This window comes from Equus przewalskii, chromosome 19, assembly GCF_037783145.1.
Source record: "Equus przewalskii isolate Varuska chromosome 19, EquPr2, whole genome shotgun sequence".
NCBI lineage: Eukaryota > Metazoa > Chordata > Mammalia > Perissodactyla > Equidae > Equus > Equus przewalskii.
This window is the reverse complement of record NC_091849.1, coordinates 24926029-24943094: the sequence shown is the minus strand read 5'-3', so window position 1 is coordinate 24943094 and position 17066 is coordinate 24926029. Positions and strand designations below refer to the sequence as shown.

The window sequence follows — 17066 nt, the reverse complement described above, 5'->3', positions numbered from 1 at the left end:
GTGAGAGTGTAAGAGCCTGGCCTACTTACAGCCTCTGTCTGAAGAAAATAACGCCCAGGGGTTCTGGGGAAGTTTGTGCCTGAAGTATCCAGTGAAGCCAGGCCTCAACTCCTATAGTAGCTGACCTGAGCCAGAGGGAAACACATATGTTCTGAGCATGAGGAGGACCCATTGCCCTCAAGTTTGCTCAGCAGGAAACCAGGCCCAACCAGGGTGTGCCACTTCAGATCATGAGCACCTGACCTAAGAATTCTCTGTCATGAGAGGAGTAAACCTAGAGGTTGTGTTCATACCTTTGAGTCACCTCCAGGATTCATTTCAGGCGAGGCTAAGACATCTTGGTGCACAAAAGGCATTCCTACTCTGTCCTGTTCAAATTCCAAATTGCTGGCTCATCAAATCAATGAGCATAGGAAAATGGTTGTGTTAAGTTACTAATTTTCAGGGCTGAAACAATAGTAACCACTACAGTTGCCTTGTCCCAAGAGAACAAATTTGATAGAATGTACAGCATGAATAAAACTGGGCCCCCAAATGCAGTGGAACTAAGGATGAGAAAGTTTCCCAGACTCTCTCCAACTTGAACCCTTCTCTCTGCACGTCTGTTTTGGTCTAATCTCTCCGTAGATCACCTTCCTTTTGTTTCACTAGACCACGCTGTGGATGGAAAATGCCTTCCCACAGCTCCCATGCATGCCTAATACTAATCAAGTATAACTGGTTATGTATCACTGTGCCATTCAATCAAAATGTGCAAGGCATTCTCTCTAGCCTAGTGTGGGTTAGATGTCCATCCCAGATCCACTCCATATCAGGAGGCAGTGTGGTCCACATTATGTGGACATGTATTGCAAGACAGGAAGTCACCACTGCCAAATGAATGGGGCTGGAGGGAGGGCAGAGAGGTCTCAATAGGCATTCAGTATGTTCTCAGAGGCAGAGCCTTATGAACGAATGCTTTTGATGTCCAATCCCATAGACCCTTAGTCCACATCAAGTAGACAGTTTCCTGCAATATAACAACTTCCCAGGTGCCTGATTTTCTTCTTCCACACCTGGGAGTTGTCTCTAACACCAATGATACTTGCTCCTTTGCATAGACACAGCCAAACCTAGAAGTGCAGGAGAGTTAATACCCCCACGGGTCACCTTCAACCAATAAAGAATGGGAAATGTAGATAAATGGCCCAGGTTCCCCATCCCTGCTAGGAGGATTCTGAGGTATAGTCCATAATCTCACGTGGTTTCTCAGAGTGTCCTGAGTGGGACCAAGCATGGTTGCCTACATGATAACCAACTAATTGATGTATCCTCTATGCCAGTTTTCACTTAGTTGGCTTTTGTCCTTTTATTTATTTCCAAACTTAGGTATCCTGGGATCACTTCCCAGATAGACTACCAGAACCCAAGTCTTTGACTTAGACACAGATTTTGGGGAATCCAAAATATGAGATTGCATTAGGTAGAAATTGCATTCCACATTGTATTTGACATAAGAATTATCTCTTCTGGAGAAGTAAATTCTGACATTTATACCTTAATCTAGCAAGTGAATAAAGGGCTACAGATAAAAATTCCAAGAGTTCACAGGTATTTCCTATCATGGATGTCTTTAGTCTCTCCAGGAGCCCAGCCAGGATGGAGGTCTCCTCCTCCTTCTGAGTGAGTAAAGCTGTGACTATGATAAGTGTAGTAGGGTAAGTAGTCCACATTATCATCTCTGCAACCTGTGAATATGACACATTACATGGCGAAATAAACCTTACACATGGAATTAAGATATTGGGCATTAAAGTAGGGAGATTATCCTAGACTCATAGGAAAATTATCCTGGATTATCTGTGTGGACTCAATCTAATCACCTGAATTCTTAAAAGTAGAATACAGAAGAGTCAAAGAGATTTGATGGAAGCAGAACCAGGAGAGATTCAAAGATTGAGAGGTACTTAAGCTGCAATTGCTGCTTTGAAGATGGAGAAAGAAAGCTACAGCTGAGGAATGCTGCAGTCCTAGAAGCTGGGAATAGCCCTCAGCTGACAGGCAGCAAGGAATGGCAACCTCAGTCCTACAGCTGCAAGAAAATGAGTTCCGCCAACAATCTGGATGAGCAAGTAAATGGATTCTTCCCTACACCCTCCAGAAAGGAATACAGCCTGCAGACACCTTGGGTTTAGCCCTGTGAGATCCATGTTGGACTCCTGACCTCCAGAAATGTGAGATCATAAATTTATGTTGTTTTAGGTCCAGAAATTCGTGGTGATTTATGAAGGCAGTAATAGAAAACTAATACCATAAGGATTTTGCGAAAATATTGCAATGAGGTAAACTGTGAAACTATGGTGAATAAACTGTGGTGGCTTAAAATCTAGAAAAAGCTCACTTGAAGAGTGAAGATTCTTCTTAAGTTTATTTAACAAGTGTACTAGACAACCACATGCCTGGTATACGGGGGACAGTGGTGAACAATAGTGACGATAATGAAGAGTAGCATTTCCTCAGTATCCATCAGTTGTTAGGAACACCCAATAATGTCAATGAATGATCAGAGGTGAAAATATCCCTTTCCTGGCTATGGATTCTACAGTGTGATAAAAATACCACTAGAGTTCATCTAGGTTTCTTCCTCCCAAATTCCTTTTCCACAGACAATCTTTAGGTGTTAAGTTAGGCTTCCTAGAGACCTTCAAAGTAGAAGTATTGGTTCTGGCTCCATGAACACGCATCACATTGACAGAGTGGGTGCACATATGCCCATTATCAGTGAAGAGTTTGGCCTCTAGTCCCTTCACATCCTGTATGATGCAGTCTCTGTGAATTCATTCTCTGGACCAGGTCATCCTGCAGACAATCCAATTAAGCGTTGGACCTATGGCTCTGACAATCAACCTTGAGGGAACAAAATGGGGTGTGGCCTCCATAGTCACCTACAGTGATCCTTACCCTGGGGTGTCCTGGTAAGGGAACCTCAATTCTGTACATGGTCCTTTCCTCAGAGGGGAAATGGGGCTGGAAAAAAAAGACAGGGTAGCGGGTGGGGGTGGAATAGGGGCCAAACCTCTCCCAGCAGCACAAATTTCTCTATGAATTATATAGGTAACTTAACTTGGACCTGCCATATTTTCCACATCCTTGAACTGAGACAACTGCAGAGGATTGTTATGAGAATTAAATGAGTAAAATTCACTTGAAGCATTTAATACAAAACCCAGTACATTTTAAGTTATCTATAAAAGTTAGTTGTTGTTCAAATCTCAGCTGTCATTCACTTGTTGGGTCACCTTTGGAAAGTTAATTCACTTTTCTTCACCGCTGTTTCCTTGTCCATAGAAGGGAGATGATAAAGCGGTACCAAATTCACCTTTCATGTGGAATAATGGAATTAATATTAGTGAAGTTCTTCACACAGTGTGTGCATTTAGTAAGTACTTTATTGTTGTGATGTGTTGCTGTCATAGAGGAGGCCCTCAGCTCAAGGCTGCGTAGGGGAAAGCAGGGATATTACCTCAGGCTGAGGGTCCCCATTCCCATCAGCAGAGCCTGGGGTCACTGGGGCCTCCAGGGAAAGGTCAGATACTAAGTCAGTAACAAGGCAACTCCCCACTCCTGTCAGTGCTGGTCAAATGGTCAAAGCAGTAGGATTCCAGATGGAATTCTGAAAACAGGCTACAGAGGCCCGGAGAAGGAGGTTTGTGGGAAGGTGTAGATATGAGATCCATCCACAGCATTGTAGAATGAGACCTCACCAGTCTCATAGTCCAGGAAAACCCCCACTCTGAGGAGGGTTGGCATTTTTTATTTTTATCTGGTGTTCGGTGAGAGACCAATAGTTTTCCCATCAGACACCCCCACAGTCGAGAATCCATTTTGAGTAACATTTTAACCCAATGTTTTCTCTCCATGTTCTCCCTACACACCCCTACATACCAATATTACTGGTCCCCACCTCTACTTCTTAGAAATGTCACATAATGTGAAGGTTTTACAAGCAAGCACACAGTAATGTCAAGCAAATCTCATAGGGTTGTCTGGGAGATTCTTGTGTGTGTCTTCCCACTGAAGACTCCTCTGGTGCTCAGAATCAAGGAGGATGGGGTTCACTGCATCCATATCCAGAATCACATCCACTGAAGAAAGTTTGGGGATGGGCCATGGCGTCACCCATTGTTCCTGGACCTCAAAGCCTCAGTCTTCAAGATCTGAGTCTGGCCGAGGAGGTCCAAGTCCAGAGCCTAGTGTCCTCAGTCTTCCCTGAATGTGACCCTCTCAGCATTACCAAAAGAAAGGCCCAGGGATCTTGTGTTCAGTGAAGAAGAGTGCTAAGGGTCAGAGTTTGCCTAACCCCATGTCTTGACCTGGCTCCTTCCTTCCATCTTTTTGCCACTTACTTCACCAAAATGTCTCTGCCCATCTCTGCTTTATAGTCACATAGGTTTACATTTCAATCCTCACCCTACCACTCATGAGTTGAATGACATTTCCTTTTCTGTAGGTTCTTTTTCCATTGACCGAAGCTATATAAGATCTTTGAGCCTCAATTTCTATATTTGAAAAATGGATCCAAACTACTTATTTCTAGGGCAGGAAAAAACATATACGTTTTCTAAGTAGCTTAGGGCCAGGCATGGAGGAAGTACCTAATGTTATAACAGGTCCAAGCCTTTTCGGTGCTAGCAGCAATGTTGGGAGTTTTCTGTGGTCCCAGATCCACTCTTCACCTTTCTCTATCCTCTTCTGGGCCCCAGGAATTTATCTTCTATGGACAGCATCGTTGGGCTCTCTTGCCTCTGGTTACCTATCAGGTTTGGCCAATGGGACATACTAGCTGAAGATTGGAAGGAGAAAGAAAAAAGAGGCACAGCATTTATTTCGCCCACTTCATCCTTGCCAGCACAAGATGGTGATGCTCTAACAAAGGCATGACTCTTCTCAGGGAGCCCTGTACTTGAGCTACAGCTTCCTCTGGGCTCTAGTAACTGCTCTCTCTCCCTATTCCTTCAAGCCTAGAAGTGGTGGCAGTTCCACAGTATTGTGAGTCCTTGGGCACTTCACATTTGCTTGTTGATCTCCCTTAACCCCACTCCTGCCCTTCTAAAGAGTTCCTTTTCTAAACCTTCTTCAATCACCCAGTTTGAAAATGCCATCTCTTTCTTGTTGGTTTTTGGACCAATACATATTCATTACCGCATTTTGTCTTATCTCAGCCCTCATATAATAGGGATTATGATCACCACTTAACAACGAGGAGACAACAGTTCAGAAACATTAAGTAACTTTGGGACACACAGCAACAGGAGGTGGCATAAGAAGCTTGGGAAAAGCAAAGATGTTTGTCCATTGCCTTTCTCCTTGGTCATTACACATCCTCACTCTCCCTGCAGTATTAGTTCGCTCTGCCTCTCCTTTCCCTCAGCTCTACCCTTTATGCCTCTTCCTTCCCTTGAAGATCTGTGGAAGCCCAGGAGAACAATTCTCCCTGCTTCTCTGGTCTCTCAGCAGGAAGGCCCTAGAGATAGGCACACCTTTGAGACAAGGACCTCAAATCACCCACCCAGATCTACCAGTCATGGGGAATTGTCTTCCCAGAATCTCAAGCATGCAAGTAGAAAAAGGGAATATGGTCCCTTAGGTTGTTGTCCTAGGAAAAACAGAGTGATTCACTCACCAGCTTGAAAGAGGGCCATCCTCCATTCTGAAAGTCAGGAGACGCAGATAAGGAGAGGGCATTATTTCTGTTCTTTCCTCATCCGTTCTGCTCACTAAGCCTTTTCTCTCCCCTTTTCTTCAGTCTCTTCCAATGTCCAGCTTCCTTCCTCTATAGCTCTGCCAAATCAGGCATATACCCTTTCAAAATTGGTGGACTCCCTCCCCTCCATCATGCTGGGGCTGAGGCGACCTGGGCTGGGGCCCAGGCTTTGCTAGGGTGTGGGCATATATGCCAGCAGGGTGATGGGTGGCTGAAAAAGACCAGCTGCTCTATCTGGAAGGTCCTCTCTGAGACTCCAGAAAAGCAAAGTTGGTATACCCCACAGAAAATGAGACTCTGGGCTAGATCTGATTATTCCTACTGGGAATGCCAGTGGGTCATAGGACAGAGGAATGGTTTAAATGCTTAGTATTCATGCTGCAGGAAATTCTGAGATATCAGAGTCACTCACCAGGCTACTCCTCAGATTTCTTACTCAACTTACAATGAAAGAAATGTGGAAAGGTCTCCTGAAATATGTCATTTCTGGGTTGTGTTCTTTCTCTCCTTTTGTACCCATCTAATCTTCCTTTTTGACCCTCACCCCCACCCTTCCTACCATCTCCCTCTGCCTGTTCAATTCTCTCCTCCCCTCTCCTCCTTGATATCAAGTCTGAGAACATCAATTGCATGCTGATGATACCACAGGCACCATGTAAGTCCTTTCCCAGCTGAGACCCAGCAGATGTTTTGTATGTATCTACACTCCCATACCCGGGCATAGGTATCACTGTGTGTACACCTGTCTCTGTATGTGTACCAGAATACATCTATCTCAAGCTGTGTTGTTTCCTGCCTACTTCTGAAAAGAATTGGGCAACTTAATGAGGAAATTTCAGATAGTATTTTTTCAAAAACAGCTTGAATATGTCTATGACAATTAAGCCACCAGTACCAGACCTTTTGAAGAGACACTTTTCTCTATCCCTCTTCTTTGATTTTCTAAATCTTGTATTCTTTATTTTCTTCTCAGCAGCCTACAGATTATGTAAAGCATCCATTTAGGTTCAAGGCATAGGGAAGGCATTTCAACTAGGAGTTCCATCCCCCTCCTTCTCATTTCTTTTCAAGTGCACACCGGGATATTCTCTGGTACCCTGCTGGACTCAAGAGTCTGCAGGCACCTTGTGGAGAGAGATTGAAGGCCCTTTTCTCCATTAAAAATTACCACTCCTCCATGATTCCCCCTAATCAATCATCCTTAATTCTTTCCCATAGAAAAGGGATCCAGGACAATTCTGAGCCCTGGGCAGAGTTAGGGGTGAGGAAATGGGCTGGGAAATATCCAAATGAAGAGTCTGAGATGTGAATTCAGAGAAAAATCAGAGTGCTAGATGAATCCGAACCGGCTGTCTGCAATGGGATAAAAGTGAAGAGTCATTAAGAGACTTAAAGCAGAGGTATGGAGACAAGTGTAGGTCTCTGGGGGAAATAGGAACTTACAGCATAGATTCTGGTAGTGCTCTGGAAAATAAGCAAGAAAGAAAAAAAATTACTGTTATGGGGATGGATCAAGGAGTTCCTCAGGACAATAAACTTACAAATGACCCAGTGCAGAGGTGGGTGCACAGAGTAGGGAAGGGATGAGGTCATGGGGCTCCCTCCCTTAAGACAGGGCCTTAGGTTCCCACCCTGGTCTGATACCTTTTTCCCTTCTTTCCTGCTCCTTTTCTGCCTCAGCTGTTTCTTTTTCCTCTCGCTCTCTCTCTTTCTCTTGGAATAGAGCCTCTTTCTCCTTCTGCTGTCGCCATAGGAAGTAACTCGCCACTGCTAGAAGCAGCAGCAAGATGGGGAGGGTCCCAGTGAAGGCCGCGATCCAGGGCTGGGCGCTCCAGAAGAAGGGGTCTGCAATGGAATGGAGCTTTAGCCTCTCACTCTCAAGCTGGGAACACAGGGTTGATCTCATGACATTAAATGATCCTTCTCCTCCTAAAGTCCCAGGGAAAACTCTTCCTACAACAGAATACTATTACTTGCCTTGTACTGTTTGTTTCTCACCTGTAAATATGACTTACTTGAGCATCAGAATCATATGGCCTTTCTAATTTAGTTTTTCAATAGGTTACACTTAACATGATTCAAATGTCAAAAAAATACAAAAAGTCATCCAAGTCTCCCATCTACTCCCTCCCACCCCCCGTTTACTAGCCTCTCATTAGTCAGCTTAATATGTTGGCTAAGAATGTGAACTTTGGAGCTGGAGGATCTGCGTTCAAATTCTGGCTCCTCCACTTGACAGGCAGTGTGATCTTGGACTAATTACTTAACCACTCTGTTCTTGGTGTCCTAATCTGTATCATGGGGTAATAATGGCACCTCACTCATAAGGTTAAAGGATTAAATTAATGCTTATAAAGTGCCTGATATATAGTGAGTGATATGTAAGTGTGTGTTAAATTTTAAAAATATAAATATATTTTTATTTTTTCTTGTTTACACCAAAGATAGCATTCTAAGAAAACTGCTCTGCATCTGCTTTTTCTGTTCATCTTGGAAATCCTGCAATATTAGTACGGAGAGAATGTCTGTGCTTTCTTTCCCAGTTGTGCAACATTCCATTGCACAATAGTTCCCTGTTGATGGACATTTGCATATATTCTAACTTTTTTCTATTATAATTAATGCTATAAGAAATAACTTTTTTTTTTTGAGGAAGATTAGCCCTAAGCTAATATCTGCTGCCAATCCTCCTCTTTTTGCTGAGGAAAACTAGCCCAAGCTAACATCTGTGCCCATCTTCCTCCACTTTATACGTCTGACGCCTACCACAGCATGGCTTGACAAGTGGTGCCATGTTCGCACCCAGGATCCGAACCAGCGAACCCTGGGCCACCGAAGCAGAACATGCGTACTTCACCGCTGCACCACCGGGCCGGCCCAAGAAATAACTTTTTACATGAGTCATTTCATACGAATGAAACTATGTCTGTCAGATAAATTCCCAGAAGTGGGAATTTGGATCAATAAGTAGTTTAGATAAATACTGCTATATTGGCCCAAAGAAAGTTCAGCCAATTTATACCAAAAATATACCAAATTACATCAACAAATGTCTAAGAGTGACTGTCTCCCCACAATCCTGCCATCAGAACGTGTGATCTGCTATCTCGGTTTTGTTCTATTTTGTTGCCAGCCAGTCTCACAAGAGGAAAATGTTTAATATACGTTCCTCATGAGTGAGATTGGACATCATCTCACATGTTATTTCCTTTTCTGCAAGATTTGCTCACTTTTCTATCTGGTTATTTTATTTTTTAGGGAGATTGGCTCTATCTATATGATATGAGTTGTACTCTTTTTCCTGTTTTGTCATTTTTCTTTTCTTAAGGGTTTTATCTTTACCTTTTTACCCCAATTCTCATTGCCTGTCACAGTTTCTTGCAAACAGGAAATACTCGGTAAATATTTGTTATGTAAACAGCTTTATGGGAAAAAGAAACATCCCCGGTGTAAGAAGAAGGCTCTGGATCCTACTCTGTGCCTTATATTCGCTGCAGAGATTCAAGTCAGCAACAGAGAATCACACATCTTCCTTCTTTCAATAGCCACAGCTCAGCGCAGTATACTGAGGCTCAGCAGGGTACTGACCTGCAATGGAAATCCTGGCAGTCTTTTCCTGGCTGAGGACAGGATTTCTGATGACACAGGTCACCCCTTCCTCAGAGCTGCCTTTCAGGATCACAGATGCTTTGATTGCATACAGGCCATCTTGATCTACAGCCAAAGATTCTGCCACACCTGGCATGTTCTCTCCATTGGCATCTCTCCACTGTATTTGGGGCTGGTGATCCCAGCCGGTGGACAGGCACTCCAGATGGATCCCTCCATCCTCATAACCCTTCATTTCAATGTGAAGATCAGAACCCAATGCTGTGGAAGGATAAATGAACCCGAATTCTTTGGAGCCTCCTCTATTGATAAGAATATCAACAGGATTCAGTGGCACACTCACATTAGATAATTCAAGGGAGTTTCATAAAGGAGCTGTTTACAAAAGTGTGGTCATGCTGACAGGTAAGTGACCTGGGATAAAGCAGTACCGCAGGGCCAGGAACAGTGGAGCTGTTACCACTCACTACGAAGCTCAAAGGGAGGAGGAGAGGAAGCCATTTTCATCTAAAGCCAACTCATCTAAAAGAAGAGAGTCATGTAGAGAGGGCTTTCTTAAGAAGAGCTGCCATCTTTGGAAGGGAATGCAGCCAGCTAGAAGTGGTCCTACAAGGGTAAAGCCAGGGAATAAGTGCTTAGACATCTCCCTCCTGTCTCCCTCCTTCCATGTTCTGCTATGGCTCCCCACTGACCAAACCCAGCCAGAGGCCACAGGGCAAAAGAGTGCCCTGAGAAAGAGAAATGCAATCCTTGACATCTGGACTTTGGTCTGGTCTCAGTGTTCTCCTGATGAACATAAGGAATTTCGTGGAACAGCAACATCAGTCAAGGGCACTTTGTCACTATGATTGGTCAAGAGAAAAAGAAGACCACTTAACAATCCTGTTTGAACATCAAGAAAAACATGACTACTGTAAAAAACCACAATCACAACTCAACAATTCCCTATCCTGGTTATGAGTGACTGCTGATCCTTGACCAATTGCAGCTTTAGCCTCACTCTGGTCTTCCTCCTAGATAAGACATATTGACACCCAGCCACCGCATTTCAACCCCTCCACCTTCCTTATAGCATCCAGTGCAGAGCAAATCCCAGCTTCCATAAACTCTCCCCCAACTCCCAGAACACAAGCCCAAATTCTATACCAAGTCTTCTGTAACACCCTCTTACTGAGATATCCCACAGACCCATATGGCCTGCATTCTCCCTGCCTATAACAAGAAATAAACACAACTTGATCAACTCCAGGTGTGTGCCTGGGGACTTTTGGTTAGAGAACTTTGGTGGCACAGATACTGTCCCATGGGTCAGCCTCCCAGAGCACACAGTAACGTGCACCTACAGGGGCCACAGAAAAACATCCAAACCCAAACAACTGTGTGCCATCACTGAGGAGATCTTTTCTTATCCTTCCTATTCCCAACATTCCACTTGTCTGCTTAGACTCTGGTGACTAGCACAAGGGAGTTCTTTACTTGACATTACAGGGTGCAGGAGGGATTTTTCCTGGGGGGACAACTGTTTCTTTCCAAAGGGTCTCAGCGAAACAAAATGGGAAGTCAGTGGAGGCAGATACTAGTGACCAGCCAGGATGCTCTGAGGTGGATTTAGGGTATGACCTCTGCCTCTGCACCAGTTCCCACAGAGAAGCAAGTTCAGAACCCCACCAGGAGGGTCATCTGCAACCTCCAGATCCACCATGGCTTTTCAGAGAAGTTGTCATCTGGGGAATAACACAGGTAGTTTCCACTATCAGAGGCTCTGTTGTCGTAAATTTGGAGAGTAGCCTTCCCTTCAGTGATGCCATCACTTAAAATTGAAGTTCTCCCTAGATACCCTGCCATCTGTTGCTTTTCTACTTCCTTCCCATTTGCATACTTGCATACTACCTGCCCAAGGCTAGATCTCACCCACTTTAGCTCCATAGTCTTTGCACTCATTTTTGGGGACAGATGACAGGGTATATCAGCGTCTTCACCCACCATGGCCAGTATGGGACCATGGGGTCCAATCACAGCAAAATGAGCTCCTCAGTTAAAGGAGAAGCTCCATTAGAGGGAGTTGGGGCCATGAGGGCAAAGGGCGGGGGTTCTCAGGGAGGCTGGATGAGGTATGAAAAATGTATGGGAGAACACATTCCTAAGAGAACTACAACTTGTTTTAACGGCATGTGAACCTTCACTTTGGGATGGGAGTTCCAGATATGAGAAGTTCTCAGATGTTCTGACTGGGCAGTAATAGGTAATTGTCTGATTCAAAAACATAAAAGCAGAATATCCCCTACCTGAACAAGGGGTAAGCAGCTGGACCAAGATGAGGCAGACAAGGAAGACAAGAAGATGGAAGCCAAGAGAACTTGCCATTTTCATCTGTGCTGCAGAGAGATGTCAGAAAGTGTCAGGCAGAAACTATTACCTGGACCTGGAAGAAGATGGCAAATTCCACATCAAACCTCTTCCTCCCCAGGGCTGACTCAGGGTGAAACACACAGTCACTACGCCAGTGACTCAAGATACTCTTCTGCCAAAATGTTCACTTGAGAATCTCTTAACTTTGAGCTCCAACATGGAAAATCACCCTTAAAAATACATAATGTTAAATGTACATCCATTTAACATGTAAATCTTATGTATTTAGTGTTAAATGTACATACATTAACTCTAAACCATCAGGAAACCCTTGGCTCTACTGTCCAAAAATGCTGAGAATTCTTCCATTTTCCCACACTTCCCCTGCTACAACCAGGTTCAAGCCTCCCAATCACACTCTGATTAACGTAGGACCCTCCTTTCTGGGTCCCCTGATTCCATTTGTGTCCCCTAGAGTCTATGCTCAACACAACAGCCAGAACGTTCCTTGAGTCATATCACGTCACTCCTCTGCTCAGCACTTTCCAGTGGCTCCCATTTTACTCGGAGTAGATGCTGCAGTCCTCAAAATGGCCAACATGGCCCTCCAGGACCTGCACCTCTCACTTCATCTCCCCTACTTTCCTCATCTGCTCCAGCCACACTGCCCTTCTTGCTGGTCCTGGAACAGGTCAAAACAGGGGACCTCTGCCCTCACTCTTCCCTCTACCTAGAGCCCTCTTGCCCCAGATATCCATAAGGCTCACTCCCTCACCTCCTTCAAGGCTTTCCTCTAAAGTCACTTCCTCCATGAGACCTTCTCTGACCACAGGATTATGGCAAACTTCTCCCATCCCCCGAGCCTTCTCTCTTTTCTCCATTGAATTTTCACCATCTAACATATGATGTGTTTACTATCTGTAAACATGACAGGATATTGGTCTATTTTGTTTACTGATGTGTATCAACCTTACAATGTGGAATCCTCACTAAATATTGCTGAATGAGTAAATGGGTGAGGGGTAACATCATATTAACCCATCAATACTCACTAGCATTTTAATTGGTTTAGATGATCAGATTAAATAGTTGGCATCTTACAGGAGGGTAGGTGGACAGCAGTGAAGATAAGCATCTGCCTCCTAATGACCTGCTTTTTTGGCCTGGCTTAGAGAGCAGAGCTTGGCTTCCAGAGCTCCCACTGGAACTTGCCTATACTAATGTATTTATTCCTACTTTTCAATGAAGTGTTTTCAAGGAGCAAGCATGCCCTGGATGAGTATGCAAGAGTGTCCAACTCGGTGTACCTCAGTGCACTATTTTTACAATTGTTCTTTGGGGGATAAAAGTCCCTGGAAAGAAAATGATGAATTTCCTGCTTTCCCTTTCCCAGGTATCCATAATGCTCCTTGGAAGATGGCCTCTGGGATCACCAGGAATGGATAATTTCTCTGCTCTTAATTTCTACACTGCTATAGAAGCACCTTTTCAAGGCAGAGATATAAGAGCTGGCATTTGGAACGTAGGGACAAACATGTGAGGCTAGGAGCACAGGTTAGCCTAACAAAGCTCATATCTCTACAAAGTACTGAGATTCTCTTACCTCAGAGGCAGGGCCCTTGCAAGTCACCACTAGTAGCCCAGTGCTCACAACTCTGTCTTGACTCAGAAAAGCACCTCCACCATCTTTAGGCAGATCTGTGGGATCACAGTGAACCTTTGTGATAAGAAAAGTATGGGGACCTGGCAAGCTGGCAAGTCTTGATTCTAGCAGGAGCTGTAGTTTGACTTCCATTCTAACCACCCCAGAGTAGTCTGCATTCCTAGATACTGGAGAGCCTGAGAACAGGCCTAGGTGGATTACTTGGAGACAGGACTGAGAACTCTGGACACAGACCCCTCCCTTCTCCCTAGCTTCCCTCCCATCATGTATCCTCTCCTTTCCTGAAGATGTGAGGTGGAATGGGGTGCTGACAAATGATTTGAGCAAGTGCCCATCTGGGGAGCTACACTGCAGACTCTTGTAGGCCCCAACCCATGGCCATCATCAATTTGAAATCACACCCCCATCAGACTCTGGTTAAGATCCAGGCAGACTCCCTGGTGGAGATTCTTGAATCACTTACAGGCTGAACCCACCACTTCTGAATCACAGAGCTAGTGAATGGGAGAGCTATGAATAAGACCAGGTCTCACCCATCTTTTCATTCATTCATTCAACAAATATTTACTGAACACACACTTTGTGCCTGGCCCACCAAATGTTAGGAGTGGAATCAAAGATGGGGTACAAACTAGGTAATGGCACTATGAATCACAAGCTGTATGATCTCAGCCATGTGACAAAACCTATTTAAACTCCAGTAAGTCAAGGACCAATGTGAAATATGAATATTAGAATGTGCATAATTGGCCCATCAATTTCACTTCCAGATATCCGGTCCAGCGAAGCACTTGCATGGGTTGAGAGAAACATATGTAAGGATGAAACTGGGGCATTATTTTCAAAAGTAAAAAAGCAATCAACAACCTAATGGTTAGTGAAACAATGGCTCATCCCTATGAAGGAATTCAATGTTGCAGTTAAGACTAAATTATAGTCACTAACCCAGATAATCAGGATATATTAAGTGAACAAAAAGCAGATTGAAGGAAAATGCTAATGATTCTGTTAAAACACAAAAACAAAACTATAAATTTGTATACACATGTTTGTGTAATTTCATTAAAAGAGGCCTAAAAAGGGCCAGCCCTGGTGGCCTGATGGTTAAGTTTCATGCTCCACGTTGGCAGCCTGGGGTCGGTGGCTAGGTGCAGACCTATACCCCTTGTCTGTCAGTGGCCATATTGTGGTGGTGTCTCGCATACAAAAATAGGAAGATTGGCAACAGACGTTAGCTCCGGGTGAAACTTCCTCAGCAAAAAAAGAAGAAAAAAAGGTCTAAAAGGACACATGCCATACCGAGACTTGCAGATTGAGTGAAAGATACTTTTATCTTTTCCACCCTACACTTTGAAAACTATTTGAATGTTTTAAATTTTAAAAGTTTTCAAGAATAACTTAACCCTTAATAATTCTTACAAGTAATTATCATGACTGCAACTTATTAGTTGTTCAGAAAATACCAACTCCTCCAAAACAAAGCAGCATGAGGCCCCCAATCATAGTACCTGCAAGTCCAGGAGCTGCTGGGGGACAAGGGAGCAGAAGTCTGTGCAGCTGGCACTCCTTCGGACCCCTGCCTGAAACCTGGACACAACCTCAGACAGAATATTGTCTTTCAGTACATCCTCTCCTCTTCAAACTGTTTTCTAAGCTGCTAGAGAAGACAGTATTATTATTATTATTATACTTAAAAATTTCCCTACTGTTTTCAGAGTGGAGACTATGTTTTCACTTACTTTTTGGATATTTATTGATTTTTTTTCCTGATTACAGGCAATTTGAAAATGGAGAAAGATATAAAAGAATAAAATTTAAATAACCTGTAATGGTAAACACATACTTCCCTTAATGGGAATGTAAATCTTTCTGAAAGTATTTTGACCATCTATATACAAATACCAAATGGCTTCAAAATGTTTCATCCTTTGACCCAGAAATTCCACTCTTAAGAATTACTCTTAAAGACAAAAAATGAGATGTTAACAAAATTTTATGTTGTAGGCTGTTCATCACAGTAAATCTACAATAGCAAAATGTAGATACAACTTAAATATCCAAATTGGATCTGACTTTGTCATAATTATAAACAAATAAATATCTTTGTTAAAAACATAATTCCTGATGACTGTATGGAAATTCTTTTATGATTGGACACTACGTTGTTTATCCATCACCCAACTTTTGTATGTATGTGTATGTTGTATATGGAGGTTGGTTCATATTTTTCTACATTACAAATAATTCTATAATGAACATCTTTACATATGTCTTTAAGGCACATCTCTTTTTAGAATCTCTTAGAATACATCCCCAGAGATCCCAGGGGAGATAATAGAATCCTTTGCTCCTTTATGACCACAGTAATTTCCCGAGAACATGCAGTTGGTAAGTTTCTTCATTCAGGTTGTCTCCCTCCGACCAAATTTCCCAAGGCAAGTTCCTACATTTAGCACTGCCTCCCGCCCTCACCCCCCATTCCCTCACCACACACACAAGCACCAAACCACTTTCTCTGAGTGAGTCTTCTCTGTACCCACTCTAAGTGTTTTAGTCTCTCTCCTTCCAGGGTCTATGGTCCCGGCTTTTACCAATTTCTCCCTAACGTGCCCCTTGGCTTTTACCAATCTCTCCCCCATTCCTCTTGGTTTTCCCAATTTCTTCCACTTACCCCTTGGTACTCCCATCTGAATATTATAGCCCATAGAATGAAGGTAGTGAGTAGTTCTCCATTATAGCTAACAGTCTGTTCTGGAAGAAAGGGAAAAGAAAGAAATTTTCTCACTGTGAGAAACAGTAACAGAGTCTGTCTTCGGAAGAATTAGGTTTCTGATTGGCTCAGCAGAGTGTTTCTTATCAGCTGCTGGACAGAAACCAGTGGCTAAGGTGGAATGAAAACTGAAACTGTACTGAATTGTACAAAATGAAGAAAAATTACAGCCCTAATTGCCACGCTGTTTGTGTCTCTCTGTGTTTACCTACTTGAATTATTTATGTGTAAGTTTGTGTATAATCAGTATTTCATTATATACACCTGTTTAATGTCCTTTACACCATAATAGATTTATGAGCAGAACTAAGCAATAGGCAATGGGAAGCCACAGGAAGTTTGGGAACTCAGAGGAATATATTCAGGTATCTGTTTTAGCAAGTTTACTTTGACACTCTAGATTGTGGTGAATAATGTTAAAACCTTTCAAAAAACAATGTGTTGTTAATGCTGGTTGTTGTCCAGATTTCTTATCTGTTTCCTGATATTTATTTAGTCTTAGGTCTTAAAAGTCTTAAGAAAAAGAGGACAACAGTAGCTTTTGGAGGAAGGGAAGCAGAAACCAGAGAGGCAGAGTGGTTTGCTGGTGACAGCTGTGAAGAGAAGGGCTGTGGTAAACTGAGTCCTAGGGATATGAGATAAAAGAAGAGAAAAATTAAGGGAAGCAGTCCATGCTGAGAAGGAGCCCTGGGCTAAGCAGTAGAAAGGACTTGCCCTGAGGGGTAGGAGGGAAAGGAGCCCACCTGGGTGAGTGGTGGCAGCCTTGAAGAATCAAGGGTGCACAGGAGGAAGAGCAGGTGACAGGAAAGGGTATGGAGTTCAGTTTTGGAAGCAGGTTTTAAAACCCTTTGGGGCATCCATGAGGTCTGAGACAGAGATATTGGGATTATATGGGTTAAGTCGAGATTATGTAGGAGTGAGCAAGACATCAG

General features: G+C 43.4%; 1 protein-coding gene and 1 pseudogene across 13 annotated transcripts; both read right to left on the bottom strand.

The window, feature by feature from the left end:
- Positions 1-3410: 3410 nt before the first annotated feature.
- Positions 3411-5681, bottom strand: LOC103540603 (butyrophilin subfamily 3 member A3 pseudogene; annotated as a pseudogene).
- A 1000-nt stretch (positions 5682-6681) lies between these two features.
- On the bottom strand, positions 6682-16186 carry LOC103562019 (butyrophilin subfamily 3 member A2-like). Of its 13 annotated transcripts, none has more exons than XM_070585299.1 (8): positions 16036-16175; positions 14873-15018; positions 13305-13399; positions 11638-11727; positions 9332-9613; positions 7388-7588; positions 7187-7207; positions 6682-7096 (listed from the first exon to the last, which is right to left on the bottom strand). In XM_070585299.1, the coding sequence occupies exons 4-8, from the start codon at positions 11720-11722 to the stop codon at positions 7074-7076; spliced, it is 612 nt and encodes a 203-aa protein (XP_070441400.1). In that variant the 5' UTR covers positions 11723-11727; positions 13305-13399; positions 14873-15018; positions 16036-16175; the 3' UTR covers positions 6682-7073. The 13 variants fall into 13 exon arrangements, with proteins under 13 accessions (XP_070441400.1, XP_070441401.1, XP_070441402.1 ...); XM_070585300.1 differs by having other exon boundaries at positions 11638-11722; XM_070585301.1 differs by having other exon boundaries at positions 14873-15021; positions 16036-16172.
- Positions 16187-17066: the final 880 nt, after the last annotated feature.